At 48.8% G+C, this 18,239-nt stretch overlaps 1 protein-coding gene across 3 annotated transcripts in view; it reads right to left on the reverse strand.

Annotated features, from left to right (window-relative positions):
• Positions 1-5,787: 5,787 nt before the first annotated feature.
• The window catches only part of LOC141172139 (galactoside alpha-(1,2)-fucosyltransferase 2-like), a 32,924-nt gene continuing 20,472 nt past the window's right edge, over positions 5,788-18,239 (reverse strand). For all 3 annotated transcript variants that reach the window (XM_073656006.1, XM_073656005.1, XM_073656007.1), the window contains exon 2: positions 5,788-12,662. In XM_073656006.1, the coding sequence (XP_073512107.1) occupies positions 11,606-12,643 (1,038 nt within the window). In that variant the 5' untranslated portion in view covers positions 12,644-12,662 and the 3' untranslated portion in view covers positions 5,788-11,605. The remainder of the gene's footprint in view (positions 12,663-18,239) is intronic.

Consider the following 18,239-nt stretch of genomic DNA (forward strand, 5'->3'; position numbering starts at 1 on the left):
TCGGCTGCTACAGGGGTATTGCACCTCAACCCAGAGGTGTGATATTCCACTCCCGGGTAAGGATGGAGTGTGGAACTGAGCTCGGTAGGCTGCATGCACTACACACATCCCATTTCCGAGGAGCAGACCGACGGTACTCCCACTTAGAAATGTGCAGGTACGACCGAGTCTGTTCCTGGCTGGAGTGGGAGGGGGGTGGAACATCCCAAGTAGTGTAGGGGCAGATAGGGGGAGCAGCCTGGGTAAAGATAGGAGCTCATTGGGTGCTGGTCACCTGAGCTCACACATAGAGGGTGTATATAAGGTGGGCACCAACTAAGAACAGGGTCAGTCTGTCAGAGTAAGAAGCAGAGGAGGAGCAGAGAAGCCCCAGAGAGAGAGAGAGGAGAAGAAAGAGAGACCCAGAGGGGGAAGAAGAAGAGAGGACTCTAAGACCCCAAATCCAATCCACGGGTGAAGAGTCGGCATCAGGGTACCGGAACCCAAGCTGGTGGGGGCAAAAACACACCCCAGCCAGAGACCGGAGGCCGTGGGCAGCGTCTGCCACGGCCACCCACCACATCCACCACGAAGGCATACCACGTGGAGGGTCAGGGAACCCAAGGCCAAGGGTCTCCCAACAGAAGGCCCGAGGGAGCTGGACCTGGGTGGATCACTAGTGGGGACGGCCAGAGAAAGGACAGAAGGAGAGCTCAGGGTCACGCTCCGGACTTGCTTGGGGGTTGGCTGGATCCAGGACCTGGTGGATGCAGCACGGCTCGGGAGGTCACTTGAAGCTAGAGTGACCGGAACATCAGCAGTGAGTAAATACCCTAAACTGCACAACCTGACTCTGTCTTCATTTTACATCTACGCTGCACCACCACAACCCCCATCCTCTGCACCTGACCCCCTGAGGCTATACCCCACCCGTTGGGGGTTATACCATCACAAGCTGCACCTACACCATCAGCCTCAGCGGACCCTGCGGCAGCGGCGGCCATAGTGACCGCAATACAACGGGTGGCGTAGTCGACAATAAAGAACTTAATAACATCTGTAGGACTGCCACATACAACTGAGTTTGACACCCTGGGCACGGACCGGGTCACAGCCACTCGGAAGACTACAACCCCCATCTGATCCGGCTCCGGATATTCCCCCTAAAAGAATATGGCCCAGGGGGCGCGTCAACTTTGGCGTAGTCGGCAGGATTACGTGCCCGCAACACCCGGGTACTGCGTGCCTGAAGAAAAGAACGAGTTTACCTCAAAAAGAAGTCTCCTGCCGGTTCCGGAGGGTCCCGCCATCGGACCCCATCACCAGTCGATTCCCGCCGGTTGTCCGCCATTAACCGCGTTTTCCCGCCATCTGCAGAGTTTCCCGCCACTGGGAAGCGATTCCCGCCATTTCCAAAGGTTTCCCGCCTTGGAAGAGCGGGCGCCATTATGGGCGTGCCAGAGGATGGCAAGAGGCCACCTCCCATCGTGGGCCAGGACCGAAAATGGCGCCAAAAGTGGAAACCGCCCCCACCAACAGAGACTGTGATGCTAGAGGTGTCTGTCAGCAAGAAAGAACTGCCCCTGGAGCTGACAATCACCAAGTGGCCCCGGGACCGCCCTCGAAGTGGGAGGAGACGAAAGGAGAGAACAAAGATGGGTGCCGCCTGGAGCAGTCTAGAGCGAGCGCACCCGGAGGCAAGAAGCCTGGAGAAGAATATCGGAGGAGCTTACCCGGAGATGGCGAGAAAGCAGAGCAGCACCGGCCCGTTGGCCAGGAGCCTGCTAGAAACCGAGGAGGGAGAGCAGAGCAGCACCGGCCCGCTGGCCAGGAGCCTGCTGGAGACAACGAGAGGAGAGCAGAGCAGCACCGACCCGTTGGTCAGGAGCCTGCTGGAGACAACGACCCCACTAGGCCTAGTGGAGGTCCTAGCACAGCTGCCCCGAGACCGGGAGTGTGCACAGACCGCTCTGGAGGGCCTCGCAAGGAGGATGGCCCGGGTGCAGCGAGAGACGTTGGCGGAGTGGAGCCGTGAGATGGCCCAGCAGACCGAGACCTGTCAGCGGAGCACGCCACCCGAGACGAGGAAACAGACCGCCTCTGAGGATGGCGCAGGAGGACTGAAGGCCGGAGACGGCGCCGAGAAGGGAGCCGAACGAGTGGAGGCAGGTAAAGGGGACGTCTATACCCCAAACCGGGAAACCGCGTACCTGCCCCAGCTCCCCGTCGCAGAGCCCGAAGTCTATCCTGCCGTGCCCGTCGCTGCAACGTCACCGCCGCAGACTAGGCCTCAAACCGCAGCCGCGACCCCTGTGACGTCACACGCCTCGACCCCGAGCGTGACCAAGCAGGAAGTACCACCGGCCTGGTCGCAAGGCCTAGTACCCCCGGGCGCCGCAAGACCAACAGCGCCCCCTACCTCCGCGGAGCCCCCGGCCTGGTCGCAGGGCCAAGTAGCCCAGGGCGCCGCCGTCCTTACGGTGCCCTTTACCTTCCAGATACCCCAGGCCTGGCCGCAAGGCCTGGGCAACCCGGGCGCCACCACCACCGCGCCCATAAGACCAAAAGTGCCGCATCTGGGAGAGGACCTGTACGCCCAGCACACGTGCCCGGATGGGCAGCCATTTATATGGCCACCGGAGTTCCACCATCCCCGACTCCGGAGAGAGAGACCCCTGGATGAACCCCTGATCCCGGCTCCAAAGCCCGTAAAGAGGATCTCGCCCCCGCTAGCGGAAGCGCAGTTTGAGTGGGACCCCACCGGAGAAGATCTTATGGGGTTCACTCAAGAAACTCGGGCAGCTGCAGCGGAGCGTGCTGAGTGCTGCCGCCAACAGCTTGAGGACTTCGAGAGGGAGCGGAGAGAGAGGCGGGTCCGGGAACAGCAAGCTCAAGTAAGGAGCGCGGAGCAGAAGAGCCGGGCCAGGAGAGACCCCCGTGCAGCGCATAGTCCCCGCACCACCGGGACTGTGATAAAGTTTAACCTGCAGCATGGGTGGGGCTTCATCCGAGACCACCACACCCTAGGCGACGTCTTCGTAACCAGGAGAGACGTTGAGTCCCACCTACCGGAGGGACACAGAGGTCGTGACCTTTACATCGGGGACGAGGTCACCTTCACCCGGCACAAGTGTGCCAAAGGTCCCTACGCCCTCCATGTGCATCGCCTGACGGAGGAAGAGCTGCGGTGTGAGGAGGAAGAGCAAGAGGACCCGGACGGGTCTGAAGCCAAAGGTAACCATAAAGCAAGAGCAGGAGGACGCCGTCGCTAAGGACAGCGAAGCAGAAGCTGTATATAGTTGCCCGTCGGGGCACCGTAAACTGAAACTGAAACTGAAACCGTGAAACTGAAACTGAAACTGTAGTTGCTAATATAGTCCCCGTTGGGACCAGCAAGTGTGAACTGTTACCCGTTTTTCCCTTAATCCCACTGACCGAGGACTGAGAGCGGTCATTCCTCCCTAATACCTGGCCGAGGACTGAGAGCGGCCATATCCCTGTATATAGTTGCGCGTCCTAAAGCGCCCCTACCGGTTTTATAGGAAAACCAGTTTTCCAGAGAGACTGTCGCACTTTACCCGGTCACACGTTGCACAGTGACCGGAGGAGGAGCCAGAGGCGACGAGAATGTTTTATATGCTAATATATATATATTGTTTTATATGTTTTATATGTTATGCAAAAATTTGTATGTTTTGGTGTTATGTCTTACAGCCCGAGGACGTGCTGTGATTTACCAGGGGGGAATGTAGCACCCTGAGGATTCGGCTGCTACAGGGGTATTGCACCTCAACCCAGAGGTGTGATATTCCACTCCCGGGTAAGGATGGAGTGTGGAACTGAGCTCGGTAGGCTGCATGCACTACACACATCCCATTTCCGAGGAGCAGACCGACGGTACTCCCACTTAGAAATGTGCAGGTACGACCGAGTCTGTTCCTGGCTGGAGTGGGAGGGGGGTGGAACATCCCAAGTAGTGTAGGGGCAGATAGGGGGAGCAGCCTGGGTAAAGATAGGAGCTCATTGGGTGCTGGTCACCTGAGCTCACACATAGAGGGTGTATATAAGGTGGGCACCAACTAAGAACAGGGTCAGTCTGTCAGAGTAAGAAGCAGAGGAGGAGCAGAGAAGCCCCAGAGAGAGAGAGAGGAGAAGAAAGAGAGACCCAGAGGGGGAAGAAGAAGAGAGGACTCTAAGACCCCAAATCCAATCCACGGGTGAAGAGTCGGCATCAGGGTACCGGAACCCAAGCTGGTGGGGGCAAAAACACACCCCAGCCAGAGACCGGAGGCCGTGGGCAGCGTCTGCCACGGCCACCCACCACATCCACCACGAAGGCATACCGCGTGGAGGGTCAGGGAACCCAAGGCCAAGGGTCTCCCAACAGAAGGCCCGAGGGAGCTGGACCTGGGTGGATCACTAGTGGGGACGGCCAGAGAAAGGACAGAAGGAGAGCTCAGGGTCACGCTCCGGACTTGCTTGGGGGTTGGCTGGATCCAGGACCTGGTGGATGCAGCACGGCTCGGGAGGTCACTTGAAGCTAGAGTGACCGGAACATCAGCAGTGAGTAAATACCCTAAACTGCACAACCTGACTCTGTCTTCATTTTACATCTACGCTTCACCACCACAACCCCCATCCTCTGCACCTGACCCCCTGAGGCTATACCCCACCCGTTGGGGGTTATACCATCACAAGCTGCACCTACACCATCAGCCTCAGCGGACCCTGCGGCAGCGGCGGCCATAGTGACCGCAATACAACGGGTGGCGTAGTCGACAATAAAGAACTTAATAACATCTGTAGGACTGCCACATACAACTGAGTTTGACACCCTGGGCACGGACCGGGTCACAGCCACTCGGAAGACTACAACCCCCATCTGATCCGGCTCCGGATATTCCCCCTAAAAGAATATGGCCCAGGGGGCGCGTCACATACAGTCTTAATAGTTTCAAAACACATAAGCTGACACAATTGCTTATGGTTGCAGAGCTAAACTAAATCAATATAACACTTAACCATTGAGTTGCCTTGAACCACAGGTCCCTGTCAACATCACAGGAGTCAACTCCCAGGACTGTGTTACTTCATACAGGTCCCACTCAACAACTAGCCACTGAATTCCAGGTCGTCAATTCTAATATCCAAAGCCCCACTCTTAAGGGTCGAACATCACTTTACCCAAGCCCTGCCCTCAAAGAGTCAGCCTCTGTTAACTCCAGAAGTTATTCTCCTTTAGACTCTGCACTTCAAAGGCCCTGGAGGGACAAATACGTTCAGTCTTAGGCACCACACAACTGAGCTAACCAGGTCAAACGTCCAACCTCAAAGCAACCAGACCTCTTCTTCAGCTTCTCGTAAGTCCACACAGATCTGGCTTATTTAATGGGTATGGGGGGTGACCTCTAACTACATGAGATATGGCGCTAACCCCTGAGTTAACCTCTTTTTACCAACTTTCATTGGGTTGAGGATATAATTTCTTAGTTAGTGTTACACGCACGCCGCTAGGTTCAGATAGGGGTGAAACAGGTTACATGAATTCTTTGGAATCCTGGGGGAACCGTTACTCCTGGAGGAACCATGTGCTGCAGCTTCTCTCAGGCACACAGGGGTATTGACCCTCAGGCACAGACACGTAGATTGTTTCACTTGCTGACCAGACACACTTGACAAGAGTCCTCATAAACGGTAGAACAGTTGCATTTAATAAGAAGCCGCACAGCCAATTCAAGTTAAGTCTTATGAGCAACAGGCTCCAGTGACAAACATTACAGTTTCCTTAGCAGCACAGCAGTTCACAGTCTTCCCAGTAGTACAGGACAGCACAGTTCTAATGCAAAGGCACATTAATGAACACAGCATTCTTTACAGCACAGTGAGATGGAGGGGGGGGAGGGTTTGGTGAGGGAGATGATCCCTGTGACACCACTTCTTACAGTCCTTATCTTTCTGCTTGACAATACTCTGCACTGCTAGTTCAGGAACTCTACCTGACCCGTGCTTAGCTTCATTCCTGACTTGAATCCTTTTCACTTGCAGGGGCGCTTCTGTGAGATACAGAACACACACACCACCTTTCTCTTCGGCTCCTGTCAGACAGTAAACAACTTCCTCACAATCTCCCTGGGGCTCTGCTAAAACACTCCCCTTCTCCTGTGACTGTGTTAACCCCTCTAGTTGCTGGATGCTTCTGGAGCACAACACTTCCTTCTTATGTGCTTGTGTTACTGCTAATAGTTGCTGAATGCTTTTAAAGCAACCGCACTACTTCTGCATGTCACACTAGAGAGGGCAAGTGTTTAGCTAAGCTAAGCTTGCCATACACCTTAGATAGGTGTTGGTGGCTGAACGACATCTATCTCTGCCATACACACAAATGCTTGACTTAGCTGACCATTTTATTGAATGAGTAAGGTGGCCCTTTATGATAAGTGGTACAGTACTGCCCGAGGGACCTGTGCCTGTGCTGATCTTAGTGCCTACCTGTGAGCTGAAGTCCCTACAATAATTAGTTTATTGTACGCAAAATATATACCCTGCTCATAAAAATAAAGGGAACACTCAAATAACACATCCTAGATCTGAATGAATGAAATATTCTCATTGAATACTTTGTTCTGTAGAAATTTGAATGTGCTGACAACAAAATCATACAAAAATCATGAATGGAAATCAAATTTATTAACCAATGGAGGCCTGGATTTGGAGTCACCCCCAAAATTAAAGTGGAAAAATACACTACAGGCTACTTTGATGTAATGTCCTTAAAACAAGTCAAAATGAGACTCAGTATTGTGTGTGACCTCCACGTGCCTGTATGACCTCCCTACAATGCCTGGGCATGCTCCTGATGAGGTTGCGGATGGTCTCCTGTGGGATCTCCTCCCAGACCTGGACTAAAGCATTCGCCAACTCCTGGACAGTCTGTGGTGCAACGTGACGTTGGTAGATGGAGCGAGACATGATGTCCCAGATGAGCTCAATCGGATTCAAGTCTGGGGAACGGGCGGGCCAGTCCATAGCTTCAATGCCTTCATCTTGCAGGAACTGCTGACACACTCCAGCCACATGAGGTCTGGCATTGTCCTGCATTAGGAGGAACCCAGGGCCAACCGCACCAGCATATGGTCTCACAAGGGGTCTGAGGATCTCACCTCGGTACCTAATGGCAGTCAGGCTACCTCTGGCGAGCACATGGAGGGCTGTGCGGCTCTCCAAAGAAATGCCACCCCACACCATTACTGACCCACTGCCAATCCGGTCATGCTGAAGGATGTTGCAGGCAGCAGATCGCTCTCCACGGCTTCTCCAGACTCTGTCGCGTCTGTCACATGTGCTCAGTGTCAACCTGCTTTCATCTGTGAAGAGCACAGGGCGCCAGTGGCAACTTTGCCAATCCTGGTGTTCTGTGGCAAATGCCAAGCGTCCTGCACGGTGTTGGGCTGTGAGCACAACCCCCATCTGTGGACGTCGGGCCCTCATACCACCCTCATGGAGTTGGTTTCTAACCGTTTGTGCAGACACATGCACATTTGTGGCCTGCAGGAGGTCATTTTGCAGGGCTCTGGCAGTGATCCTCCTGTTCCTCCTTGCACAAAGGCGGAGGTAGCGGTCCTGCTGCATTGTAACAGGTGCTGTGACTCACTTTATTGCACTTGTATCTCTCATTATACCGCCTGGAAGCAGCAATATAATTAATCAGATTTTATAAAAATATACATTTAGGTTAACAACACAGAAAAATTCAAAAATTTGTCAGACACACAATTCCCGACATAACTTTTGGGTAGAGAAATGTTTAACTTTGAAGTTTTACAGTCATAAATAACACTTAATTCCTGTCCCATGTTGTTATCATTTCAGTTAGCTGTTCAGAATAATCTGTCATGTGTACATGAGGAATAATACTATTTCTGGCCTGTATATGACTTGTATCCTTCAGCTTTGACCAGTTGTACGCTCGGCAGGCTGTATCATTAATTGTCAGTTGTCTCTGAGCTAGTGGGATTCCTGTGCTACTATCTCTATGTAGCACATGTTCATAAGCATCAGCAGCAGGAGGACATTATACAGCAGTACTGAACAATGTAGATGTGAATCCAACACTGGAGTGGGATAAACACTTACTAGAAAGCAGCAACATAGTCTGTGTTGTGCTTCTCCCTTTCACTTTTCTACTTACTTTTCTAGTTTATCGTGGTTGTCTATCTTGTTTTGAGCAAAGCAAATTTTTTCCTTATTTCTGAGAGAATGATGAGTTCAGGAGACAAAGGGAGGATATAAAAAGTGTGTCGTAATTAGAGAAAGAAGTATACTTTTCTGATAAAAATATATTAAAAAGTTTCATGTTCAGAAGCAGAAGTAGAAGGATGACATTATACCATGGTACTGAGGAATGTAGCTGTGAATCCAACACTGAAGTGGGATAAACGCTTACTAGAAAGCAACAACTCAGTCTCTGTCTGTGCCTCTCACTTTTCTTCTTACTCGGCTTATTCCTCCTGGTTATCTATATTGTATTGAGCAAGACAGATTATTTGCTTTATTTCAGAGAGACTAATAAGTTTAGGAGAAAGAGAGAAGAAGAAAAGGGTCCTCCTAATTAGAAAAAGAACCATATTTCTCCAATAAGATATATTAAAAAGTTTCTTATATTCGCTTGCACTATTGATTTATGCAATATTTTCTTAAAAAGGCAGTGACCATTACTAATACTAGTATCTTGTTATGTAACTGGGAGGTCTTTTGGTCCCATCGGACACGAGCACACGGACAATACTAATATTTCTGCACATGTATACCTTTATATTAATATAGTTAAATATTTTTTTGTGAATGCAGTGTCATTGACGCGCCCCCTGGGACATATTCCTTTCTGAGGGGAATACCCGGCACCGGATCAGATGGGGGGTTGTAGTCTCCGAGCGGCTGTGACCCGGTCCCGTGCCCAGGGCGTCAAGCTCAGTGTTATGTGGCAGTCCTTACTGATGTTATTAAAGTTCGTTGTGTCGACTACGCCACCCGTTGTGATGCGGTCACTGTGGCCGCCGCTGCAGCAGGGTCCGCTGAGGCTGATGGTGGATGCGCAGCTTGGTGGGATAACCCCCAACGGGAGGGGTATAGCCTCAGAGGGGACAGGCGCAGAGGATGGGGGTTGTGGTGGTGCGGTGCAGCCGGTAATGATGACAGACTCGGGTTGTGCAGTTAAGGGTCTTTACTTACTGCAGATGTTCCTGGTCACTCTAGCTCCAAGTGACCTCCCGAGCCGTGCTGCGTCCACCAGGTCCTGGATCCGGTCAACCCCCAAACAAGTCCGGAGCGTGGCCCTGAGCTCTCCCTCTGTCCTTACTTCAGCCGTCCCCACCAGTGATTCACCTAAGTCCAGCTCCCTCGGGCCTTCTGTTGGGCAACCTTTGGCCTAAGGTTCCCTGACCCTTCCTGTGGTGTGCCTTCAGGGTGAATGTAGTGGGTGACCGTGACAGACACTGCCCACGGTCTCCGGTCTCTGGCTGGGGAATGTCTTTGCCCCCACCAGCTTGGGTTCCGGTACCCTTCTGCTGACTCCTCACCCGGTGTTCTTATTTGGGTTCTTGGGTCCCTTCTTTGTCCCCCTCTGGGTCTTTCTTCACTCCACTCTCTCTCTCTCCAGGGCTGCTGTTTCCTGCTCTCTGCATCTGACTTGTCCTCTGCAGCTGACTGACCCCGATTCTAAGTTGGTGCCCTCCTTATATATCCCTCTATGTGTGAGCTCAGGTGACCAGCACCCAATGAGCTCCTATCACTACCCAGACTGCTCCCCCTATCTGCCCCTACACTACATGGGATGTTCCTCCCCCCTCCCACTCCAGCCAGGAACAGGCTCGGTCGCACCTGCACATTTCTAAGTGGGAGTGCCGTCGGCCTGCTCCTCTGGAATGGGATGTATGTAGTGCATGCAGTCTATCTGAGCTCAGTTCCACACTCCTTCCTTACCCGGGAGTGGAATATCACACCTCTGGGTTGAGGTGCAATACCCCTGTAGCAGCCGAATCCTCAGGGTGCTACATTATCACCTAAATATACTGGGCCCCAGTGAAAAAATCAGAAACAGCATACCCACCTACCATGGTGTTTTTCTATACAGCCGAGGGGTCTTTGGGACATGTATGTAATTGTTTTCTATCCACCCCCTAATTACTATTCCCCTGTGTAAATCAATCCATAAGAATAGACCAACATCAAGTGATGGACTCAAAATAAACTTTAACTGTTTATTAGGAACCTATTATTATGGCTGTAAGTGGCACCACCCAAAGGCTCTCCGGTACTGTGGGGGACCAGCTGGGTCATGATAGTGGCACTACATAAATTACTCTGGATGAGCCATGTCATCTCATGGTATTTTTGTAATACTAATGAATACAGACTTTTATGTAGTCTATAGATCCTACACGCAGGACATAATGCAGAAGTTAGTTGGGGGACCTAGATGAAGAACATATAGGAGCTCCAATCAACACCGTTGTGTTCTAATTTCATTAGTGGTTGCTCTAAAAGAAGAGTCCTCTTCTACATATTTGTATTCATTTTATGTCAACATTCGATCTATCTTTATAAATTTCTGTGGTTGTTGTTCGTTATCTGTTCTTTATGCATGGCCAAACGAACAGACCAACCTGTACCGAATTTGGCACGTAGGTAAACAAGGTGCTTCGGAAGGCTTTAGACCAGGTTTCAGCTTTCTAGTACTTACCATTCTCCTCATAATCAGAAGAAAATAAAAGCAGAAGAAAAAAGCAAAGATTCACTTTACAGCCAAATGACTGGACTAATCTACCTCAAATTTGGCACATAGGTAAACCAAGAGCTTGAAGACCAACTGTACCTTTCTCATACTTTTCAGAGAAAAAAAAAACAGATTACAAAAGCAAAGGTTAATTTCACGGCGAAACGACTGGACCAATCACCCCTAAATTTGGCATATTTGCCGAAAAACGGAATACAAAAGTAAAAATTAATTTATGGACAAATGTCTAAACCAATCTGACCCAAATTTGGCTTGTAGCTAAATCAGGGCGTTCAAAAGGTTTTAGACCGGATTTCAGCTCTTTAGGACCTACTTTTTTCTAAATAGCCGTGGGGGGAAACAGATTACAAAAGCAAAGATTAATTTACGGTAAAACAACTGGACCAATCTGCCCTAAATTTGGCACATGGATAAATTAGGTTCTTCAGAAGGCTTTAGACCAGGTTTTGGTTCTCTAGGACCTATCGTTCTAGACATTTGCAAAAAAAAATTAATTCACGGCCAAGCTATTGGCCCAATCTGCCCTAAATTTGGCGCATATCTAAATCAGATGATGGTTTTAAAACGGATTTTAGCTCTCTTGGACCTACTGTTCTCCACATATTTGCAAAAAAAGTGAATACAAAAGCACCACTAGAAAAGTCATATTAATACGCCCAACAACTCAGATATTTTGGCTTCATATCGGTAGGAAGCAAACTTTTTAACCAGACACACAAAAAACAAACAGTTAAAAAAAGAGACCCATGTGAATCTGGATAATTCTACTAGTGAGGTATATAGGGTGATTGCTAATCCCTGAAATAACAATAGGCTTGGAAGTCTTGTAGTGCTTTATTTCTTCCTCAGATCAACCATCAGGTTCTGAAGTGGCGATAGGTCGGCAGGAATCCCGATCCAATTTGGAAGAAAAGCTGCTTCATATTTAAAAATGTTAAGAAACTCCGAGTCTGGCAAGGTGAAGTTTGATAGGTAAATGGTTTCCCCTCTGGACAAATATCCGGCCCAGTATCCAAATGTCCCTATTGTCATGATGGTGTGGTTACAATGGACCAATAGAGCAAAGTCATGAATTGGTGAAGATTCCTCACCGTCTCCAGAAAAGTGGACATCTCCCAATGTTGTGTTAATGTTCTCCTTACACCAATCCATCCCATTACTGGCTACTATAAATAAAGGATTTTGGTACTTCTTTCGGAAATAGTCCATAGCTGTCTGTAAGTACTGCTTGTCCGCTACCACCCCTTTCCATACATTGGGCATGATGGTCAGATAGTCCCCTCTTCGTACGTGAATACCTACAAATATAACATTTCCACGGCCTTCCTGCAGTCTGGAGAGGTAGTTATTTGCTTCTTCTTTAATGTTGTCATGAAATGTGAACTCTCTCAGAATTTCATCCTTCACCTCTTCATAAAATGTCCATGAGCAAGGGTAACCCAGAAGCTGCACGAAATCAAAGTCAATTTCTTTGTATTCTGGAGACATCCAGTCATGGAGAGGAAAGTTTATCCAATCAATTTGCCTAAATTTTTGTTGGTCCAACATAGGCAAAGTAATCTTAAAAACGTTTGAAAGCGGCCAGTACATTTCAGGCATAACATAAGCTTTGTGGCCATTGAGTTTTGCCAAGGCATAAAGTGTGGCATACTCCCCCATTAGATTGCCAAGTCGTCCAATTGGTTCTATCGTCCACATGCCCGTAGGTTCCTTGATGATCCTGTTTTGACTCCCATACATATATCTTCGTAGCTTTTGGGTAAAATGGATTGTCATAAAAGGTCCTGATTTTCCAACGAGGAGAAAATGTAGGGTCTTCAAAACGAGAATAAGTATTGTAGTGTATAGGATGATTTTCCACCTTCTTCTCATTTTCTACGAAATTTTGATTCTGTTGAAAGAATAAAAAATATGAATTATGGCAGTGAAAGTATAATGGATTTAGTCACATTTAAGTATTTAGTACATACTAAAAATTTGAGAGGTTGTCTCAAAATCATAAATTGTTAAAATTACAAAGGGATAGTAAAAAGAAACAACTTTGAAGAAGAACCTTGAACTTTGAAAAAGAACTTTTGAAAAACTTTGAAAAAGAAACAGCTATCCTTTAGAAAAAAAATCTCTATTCTGTAGGATGGTATGATTGTCATTTCTATTGTTTACTACTCATTACCTAGAATACCGGTGTGACGCTCACAGCCCTCCCTGGGAAATGGGGTACTCGGAGCCGGGTCAGTTGTTGGGGGGAGGCAGTCGTGGCCAGGACCCGCTCCGTGCCCAGGGCCGTCACATAAAAGTAATGGGCTATCAGGGTTGAGTGGTTGCTCTCGACTACGCCACCTGTAGTACCTGGTGATGGCCACCAGCGCTACTGCAGTCCTCTGAGGCGGGATATTGTGGCAGCCGAAGTTGATACTACTCCCCACAGGCGGAGTAGGGCCTCAGGGCAGAGACGCGGACGGAGGTAGTCGTAGTGGAGGAGGTCTGGAGCTGTGCAGTACGGTGCAGAAATAAAGAGACCGTAGGCCATAGGGGTTGACTTCCAGGGTTTTTACTCACGGTAGAGCATGCAGCTGCAAGGCTTCTCCCTGCTCCTCACGGGGCTCTGCGGCCACCAGGACCGGGGGTCCGACAACCTCCGAGTAATTCAAGTGCTTTAGTCAGGACCCTGCACCAGAGTGTTCCTAGACTTCAAACTGAGTCCTCTCCTGTCCGTGTGTGTGTAGAAAGGCCAGGTCTCCCTCTGGACTATGCACAGAACAAGGGTGCGGGTGGCGACTCTGCTCCGCCCTACCCAGTGGGATCCTGAGCCTTCCGGGCTTTCCTGACTAGGACGTAGAGTAGCAAAGTCAGGTGTCGGGGGCCGGTACCCCTCTTGCAGCCGGAATCCCTCTGACTAGGCCAGAATAGCGAGGACAGGTGGCGTATACCGCTCCGTCTGCATCCCCCTGGGATCCTTTTGCGGTGGAGCTAGACTCCTAAGCTCCAGGCCTTCTTGGGTAGGGACCTTGACTGGGTTGAGACAGCCGTTAACTCAAACCCGCTCCTCTACTCAAGGCCAGAGTACGAGGACCGTGTCCCCATCAACTGCAGGTTCACACAGAAAGCCACGTTCAGTGATGAAGATCACAATCAAAAGACCACTAGCCCAAGATGGCCGTTTGTTAAATATGAATTATTAAGTGTAACCTACATGTGCGTATTCCACCCTCACCCACTACATGGTTCCCCTCAGCTTTTGGTTCTCCAATATCCCATTATCCCAGCTGGGGCAGCACACTGGTGCCTATTAGCCCCCCATGGTGGGAGAAGTGTGGTGTTGGATGTAGAGGTGGGGTCCTGACAATTGCATCATCCTTACCTCGAAGGAGAGATACCACACCCCATTAAAGAGATGCAGCATCCCTGTGGCGATCGAACCCCCAGGGGCGCCACACCGGCCACTGCCGATATACTTTAGTAGTGGCTGGTAACTCAGGCAACGAGGAGTAAACAATAGAATTGTTGCAGCAGTAAATAATAGAATCCAAGGCACAGAGTGTTGTGCTTGCACGATCTTTGCCATAGAGCTTGAAAACTCTGCAACTTCAGCTATCCTCAAATGCTACATTGAAGAGTGCACAGTTCAGGCTAGAAGCTCAACCCTGAACTGTAAATCATCAGGAGTGCACTGATCCGTGGTAAGAGGGTAGCTGGAAGGCATGGGTATCACGGGTATGTCAGAAGTGACAGACAGTCGCCCTGAAGTGGGTTGCAGGAGATCTTTGCGTTTGTCATTACAGACATCTTCTTAGATGAGAGGCTGTGTCTAGGACCCAGCGGCTACCTCCCTCTGGCTAATTAGCTCTCTGGCCTGGGTGTATAAATACCTGGTGTGTCTGAGAGGGAGGTGACGGCTATATTCATTTCTACTTGTGAGGCTTTAGCAAGAGCAGTACTTTGTCCTCTCTGGAGCTTGAGGCCGAGTTCGCATTTTTCTGGAGTCGTCTAAAGCAAAGCAATCTCCCCCTGTTTGTCCTTCCTTGTTGTCTATAGTGTTTAGTGGAGATTGACTAGTGCTCATCTCCTCCCATCCCTAGCCTTAGCCATACGCCAGGGGAAACAGGGTGAGACACGCATGCGGCGATTGGTGCAGAGCCAATATAGGGACGGTAGTTAAGACAGGGTGACACTAGACCAGACTAGGAGGTTTTCACTCCCTCCCCTTTCCCTAGAGTCTGGGCTCCCTTTCCCTCTTCCCTCTGTGTTGCACTTAGTCTTTCCCACACCTGGTGTGACACTATAGCCGGCCGAGCACGTTTTGAAAAACAAAAGGAAAAAGAAAACTGATATTTTGTTTTTGTTTTTTTTCTTTGTGTGTTTTTGGGTGTGGACCTTTTTTTTCCTTTCTCCCTTGGTATGGGTTCAGTTTCAGAGCTTGCAGAGTGGCTGCACAGGCAGTCTCTGGAAGTGAATGACCTCCGCGGTGAGGTACAGCAGCAGCATCAGCTGCTACAGGTCGCCAATATGGGGGTCTCTGCAGGTAGGCCTGTCCAGCCTGAACCCAAGGATGCCCTCCCGGACATGTTTTCTGGAGGTAGGGACAAGTTTTTTGTGTTCAAGGAAGCCTGCAAACTGTATTTTAAACTCCGTCCCTATTCCTCCGGAAATGAGGAGCAACGCGTTGGAATTGTGATCTCTATACTGCAGGGAGATCCTCAGTCCTGGGCGTTTTCTTTGCTGCAGGACTCGGCTTGTCTGCAGTCTGTGGAGGAGTTTTTGGGGGCTCTGGCCCTCATCTATGATGACCCTGACCACGTCGCCTTGGCTGAGTCTAGGCTTCATCGCCTTCAACAGGGAAATCGGTCAGAGGAAACGTACAGTTCGGAATTCTGTAGATGGGCAACGGATTCCAAATGAAATGACTCAGCCCTTAAAAGTCAATTTTGTGAGGGGCTTACTGAAAGGTTGAAAGATGCCTTGGCAGTATATGAAACCCCTCAGGCCTTGGAGGGTGCCATATCTTTGGCCATACGTCTTGATAGACGCCTTCGGGATAGACGGGTGACACCACCTTCTCCGGGGCCCTCTTGTCAGGTTTGTGTACCTCTGCCAGGGGAGCGGTCTCGGGGAGAACCAGTACTGGGGGAGGTGGAGGAACCTATGCAGTTAGGGGGTGTCCCTGCGTCATACATCTCCCCGGAGATTCGCAAGAAAAAAGGCATATTTTTTGTTGGAAAAAGGGTCATTTTGTTGGGACCTGTCCTTCAATTCCTAAACAAAAGGAAACTTGATTAACTCTTGGTAGTCTGGAGTTGGATAAACAAGGGGTGCATTTGTGGTCAAACTGCAGTTTCCGCTTTGTCCTGACAGCAGAGGTGGTGCTAGAGAGCAAAACCGAGAAAATTTCTGTGTTTGTTGACAGTGGAGCCAGAGTCAGCATGGTGGACTCTGAGTTTGTGAAAAATAATGGTCTTGTTTGCTGTACGTGAAAATGCTATGTAATCCTTCTGCCAGGTATCGCAATGGTAATCCCGATGTGCTGTGCTCAGGATTACCATTGCGGAAAAAAAACACTTTAATTGAAGAGTAGCAAATCCGCAGGTGGAATTCGCGGCGGAAACGCGCTGCTTGTGCTGCCTGGGTTGGCTGAGGAGGACTATTACTCCTCTCATCCGACCGCCGCTCCCGCTGATAGCAGCGAGAGCGGCGCAGCTGGGGGGGCAGTATTCTCCTCAGCCGAGCCTGGTACCACGCGGTTAAAAAAAAAGGAAAAAAAGGTAAAAATAAAAAAATAAGAAACACTATACTCACCTGTCCGGCGCCCCCCCAGTGTCCTCCTGGTCCTTGGTCCCCAGCGATGTCTTCAGCCGGCGGTACACTGATTTTACACCCTGTCAGTATACAGTGCTGTCTTCTACAGCAGTGACATCAGTGATTGTTGATGTCACTGCTGTAGAAGTGACACGGATCGCTGAGGGACAATCATTGGTGGTAATCGTGGACTGCGTTGTGACAGTAGACAGGTGAGGGATACGGCTGTTTTTAATTTAACTTTTTTTCAGAATATCAAGGGATTCGGAGATTGTAAGAAAAAAAAAATTAAAACCGTATGTTTTTTATTTCATTAAAATACTTATTCTGGCCGTGTATTTATTGAAAATGCGGCGATAACTTTACTACGCGGTTAGCAATGGGGGAGCCTTATAGACGCCCTCCATTACTAACCTGGGTTTCACGTCAGCCACCAATACAAGGTTGACGTGAACCCCAAACCCCATTACCCCACTCGCCACCGCAAAGCGCTGCTACGTCTGAATTATGGGCCCAGAGCCTAGAATTTAAAAAAAAAATGGAGTGGGCTTCCGCGTCATTTTTATAACCAGCAGAGGGAAAGCCGACCGCTGGGGGCTGATATATGACTTTTTAGAGTAATTGCATAGTAAGTATATATAGTTTTGCAGTTAATATTAAAATGTGTAAAGGACAATATTATGTTACAAAATGGATCTGGGTATGCTAAAGGCTTTGGAAGAGAAATGGCAATGGAGTTTTAATCCTAACAAATAAGGTTATGCACATGGGTATGGTGCCAAGATAACCTACTAACTGGGAAAATCCTGAGCAGAACTGACATTGAAAAGGCGCAGAATTTTAGTTGATAAAAATCACAACTGTATCAACCAGTACTAGGCAACTGCTGCCAAAGCAAATAAGATTAGGGTTAGACAGACATGTCTATGTTCTCGTTATGGCATAGAAAAACATGACCGCTTGGAATACTGTGTTCAGTTTTTGCATCAGTGCACAAATAAATAGTAGATCTTGAGCAGGTACTTTGTCAAGCAACCAGGTATTGAATGGAATATTTTAAATAAAATACACAGAAAGAAGAGCAAAATTTTTGTCATTCAGGGTTAGAAAAAAAAGATGGCTGAGTGTGACCTAATAAGTATGTATGATTACATGAAAGGTAAGTTCAAAAATCGATTTTACTATGATTTTACTATGATTTATTTACAACCAGGACTGTTTATATAACAAGGAGGCATCACTTAAGTTTCCACGCAAACATAAAAGGAGATTCTTTACTGTAAGAGCAGTGACACTGAAACTCTGACGTCATAGTGAAGTCATTAAAAAAAAGTTCAATATGTTCAAGTACAAGTTAAGGATAGAATAAGATATTTATCCAGGAAGTTATTCTGGATAAGAAAAAAATTCACAAATATGAAAATTGGTTTCTACCTCAAGGATGAACTTTGCAGGATAATAGGCTGAAAGAGAAACAAACATACAAACAATAATAATATGTTACTTATCTTGTACTGATCATTAGTTACCGCCTGTATTAAAGTCCAGAGCTGCTTTCACAATTATGAGGTTTCAGAGCTTAAATCTCTACATTCTGAAAAGTATTGTCTTTACACCAGGTACCATACAGTAAACTGAAGTAGGGACACTAACTGACCCGCCCCATTATAAGTAG

Source organism: Phyllobates terribilis, unplaced genomic scaffold, assembly GCF_046119375.1.
Source record: "Phyllobates terribilis strain yellow unplaced genomic scaffold, ASM4611937v1 Scaffold_12__6_contigs__length_324123572, whole genome shotgun sequence".
Taxonomy (NCBI): domain Eukaryota; kingdom Metazoa; phylum Chordata; class Amphibia; order Anura; family Dendrobatidae; genus Phyllobates; species Phyllobates terribilis.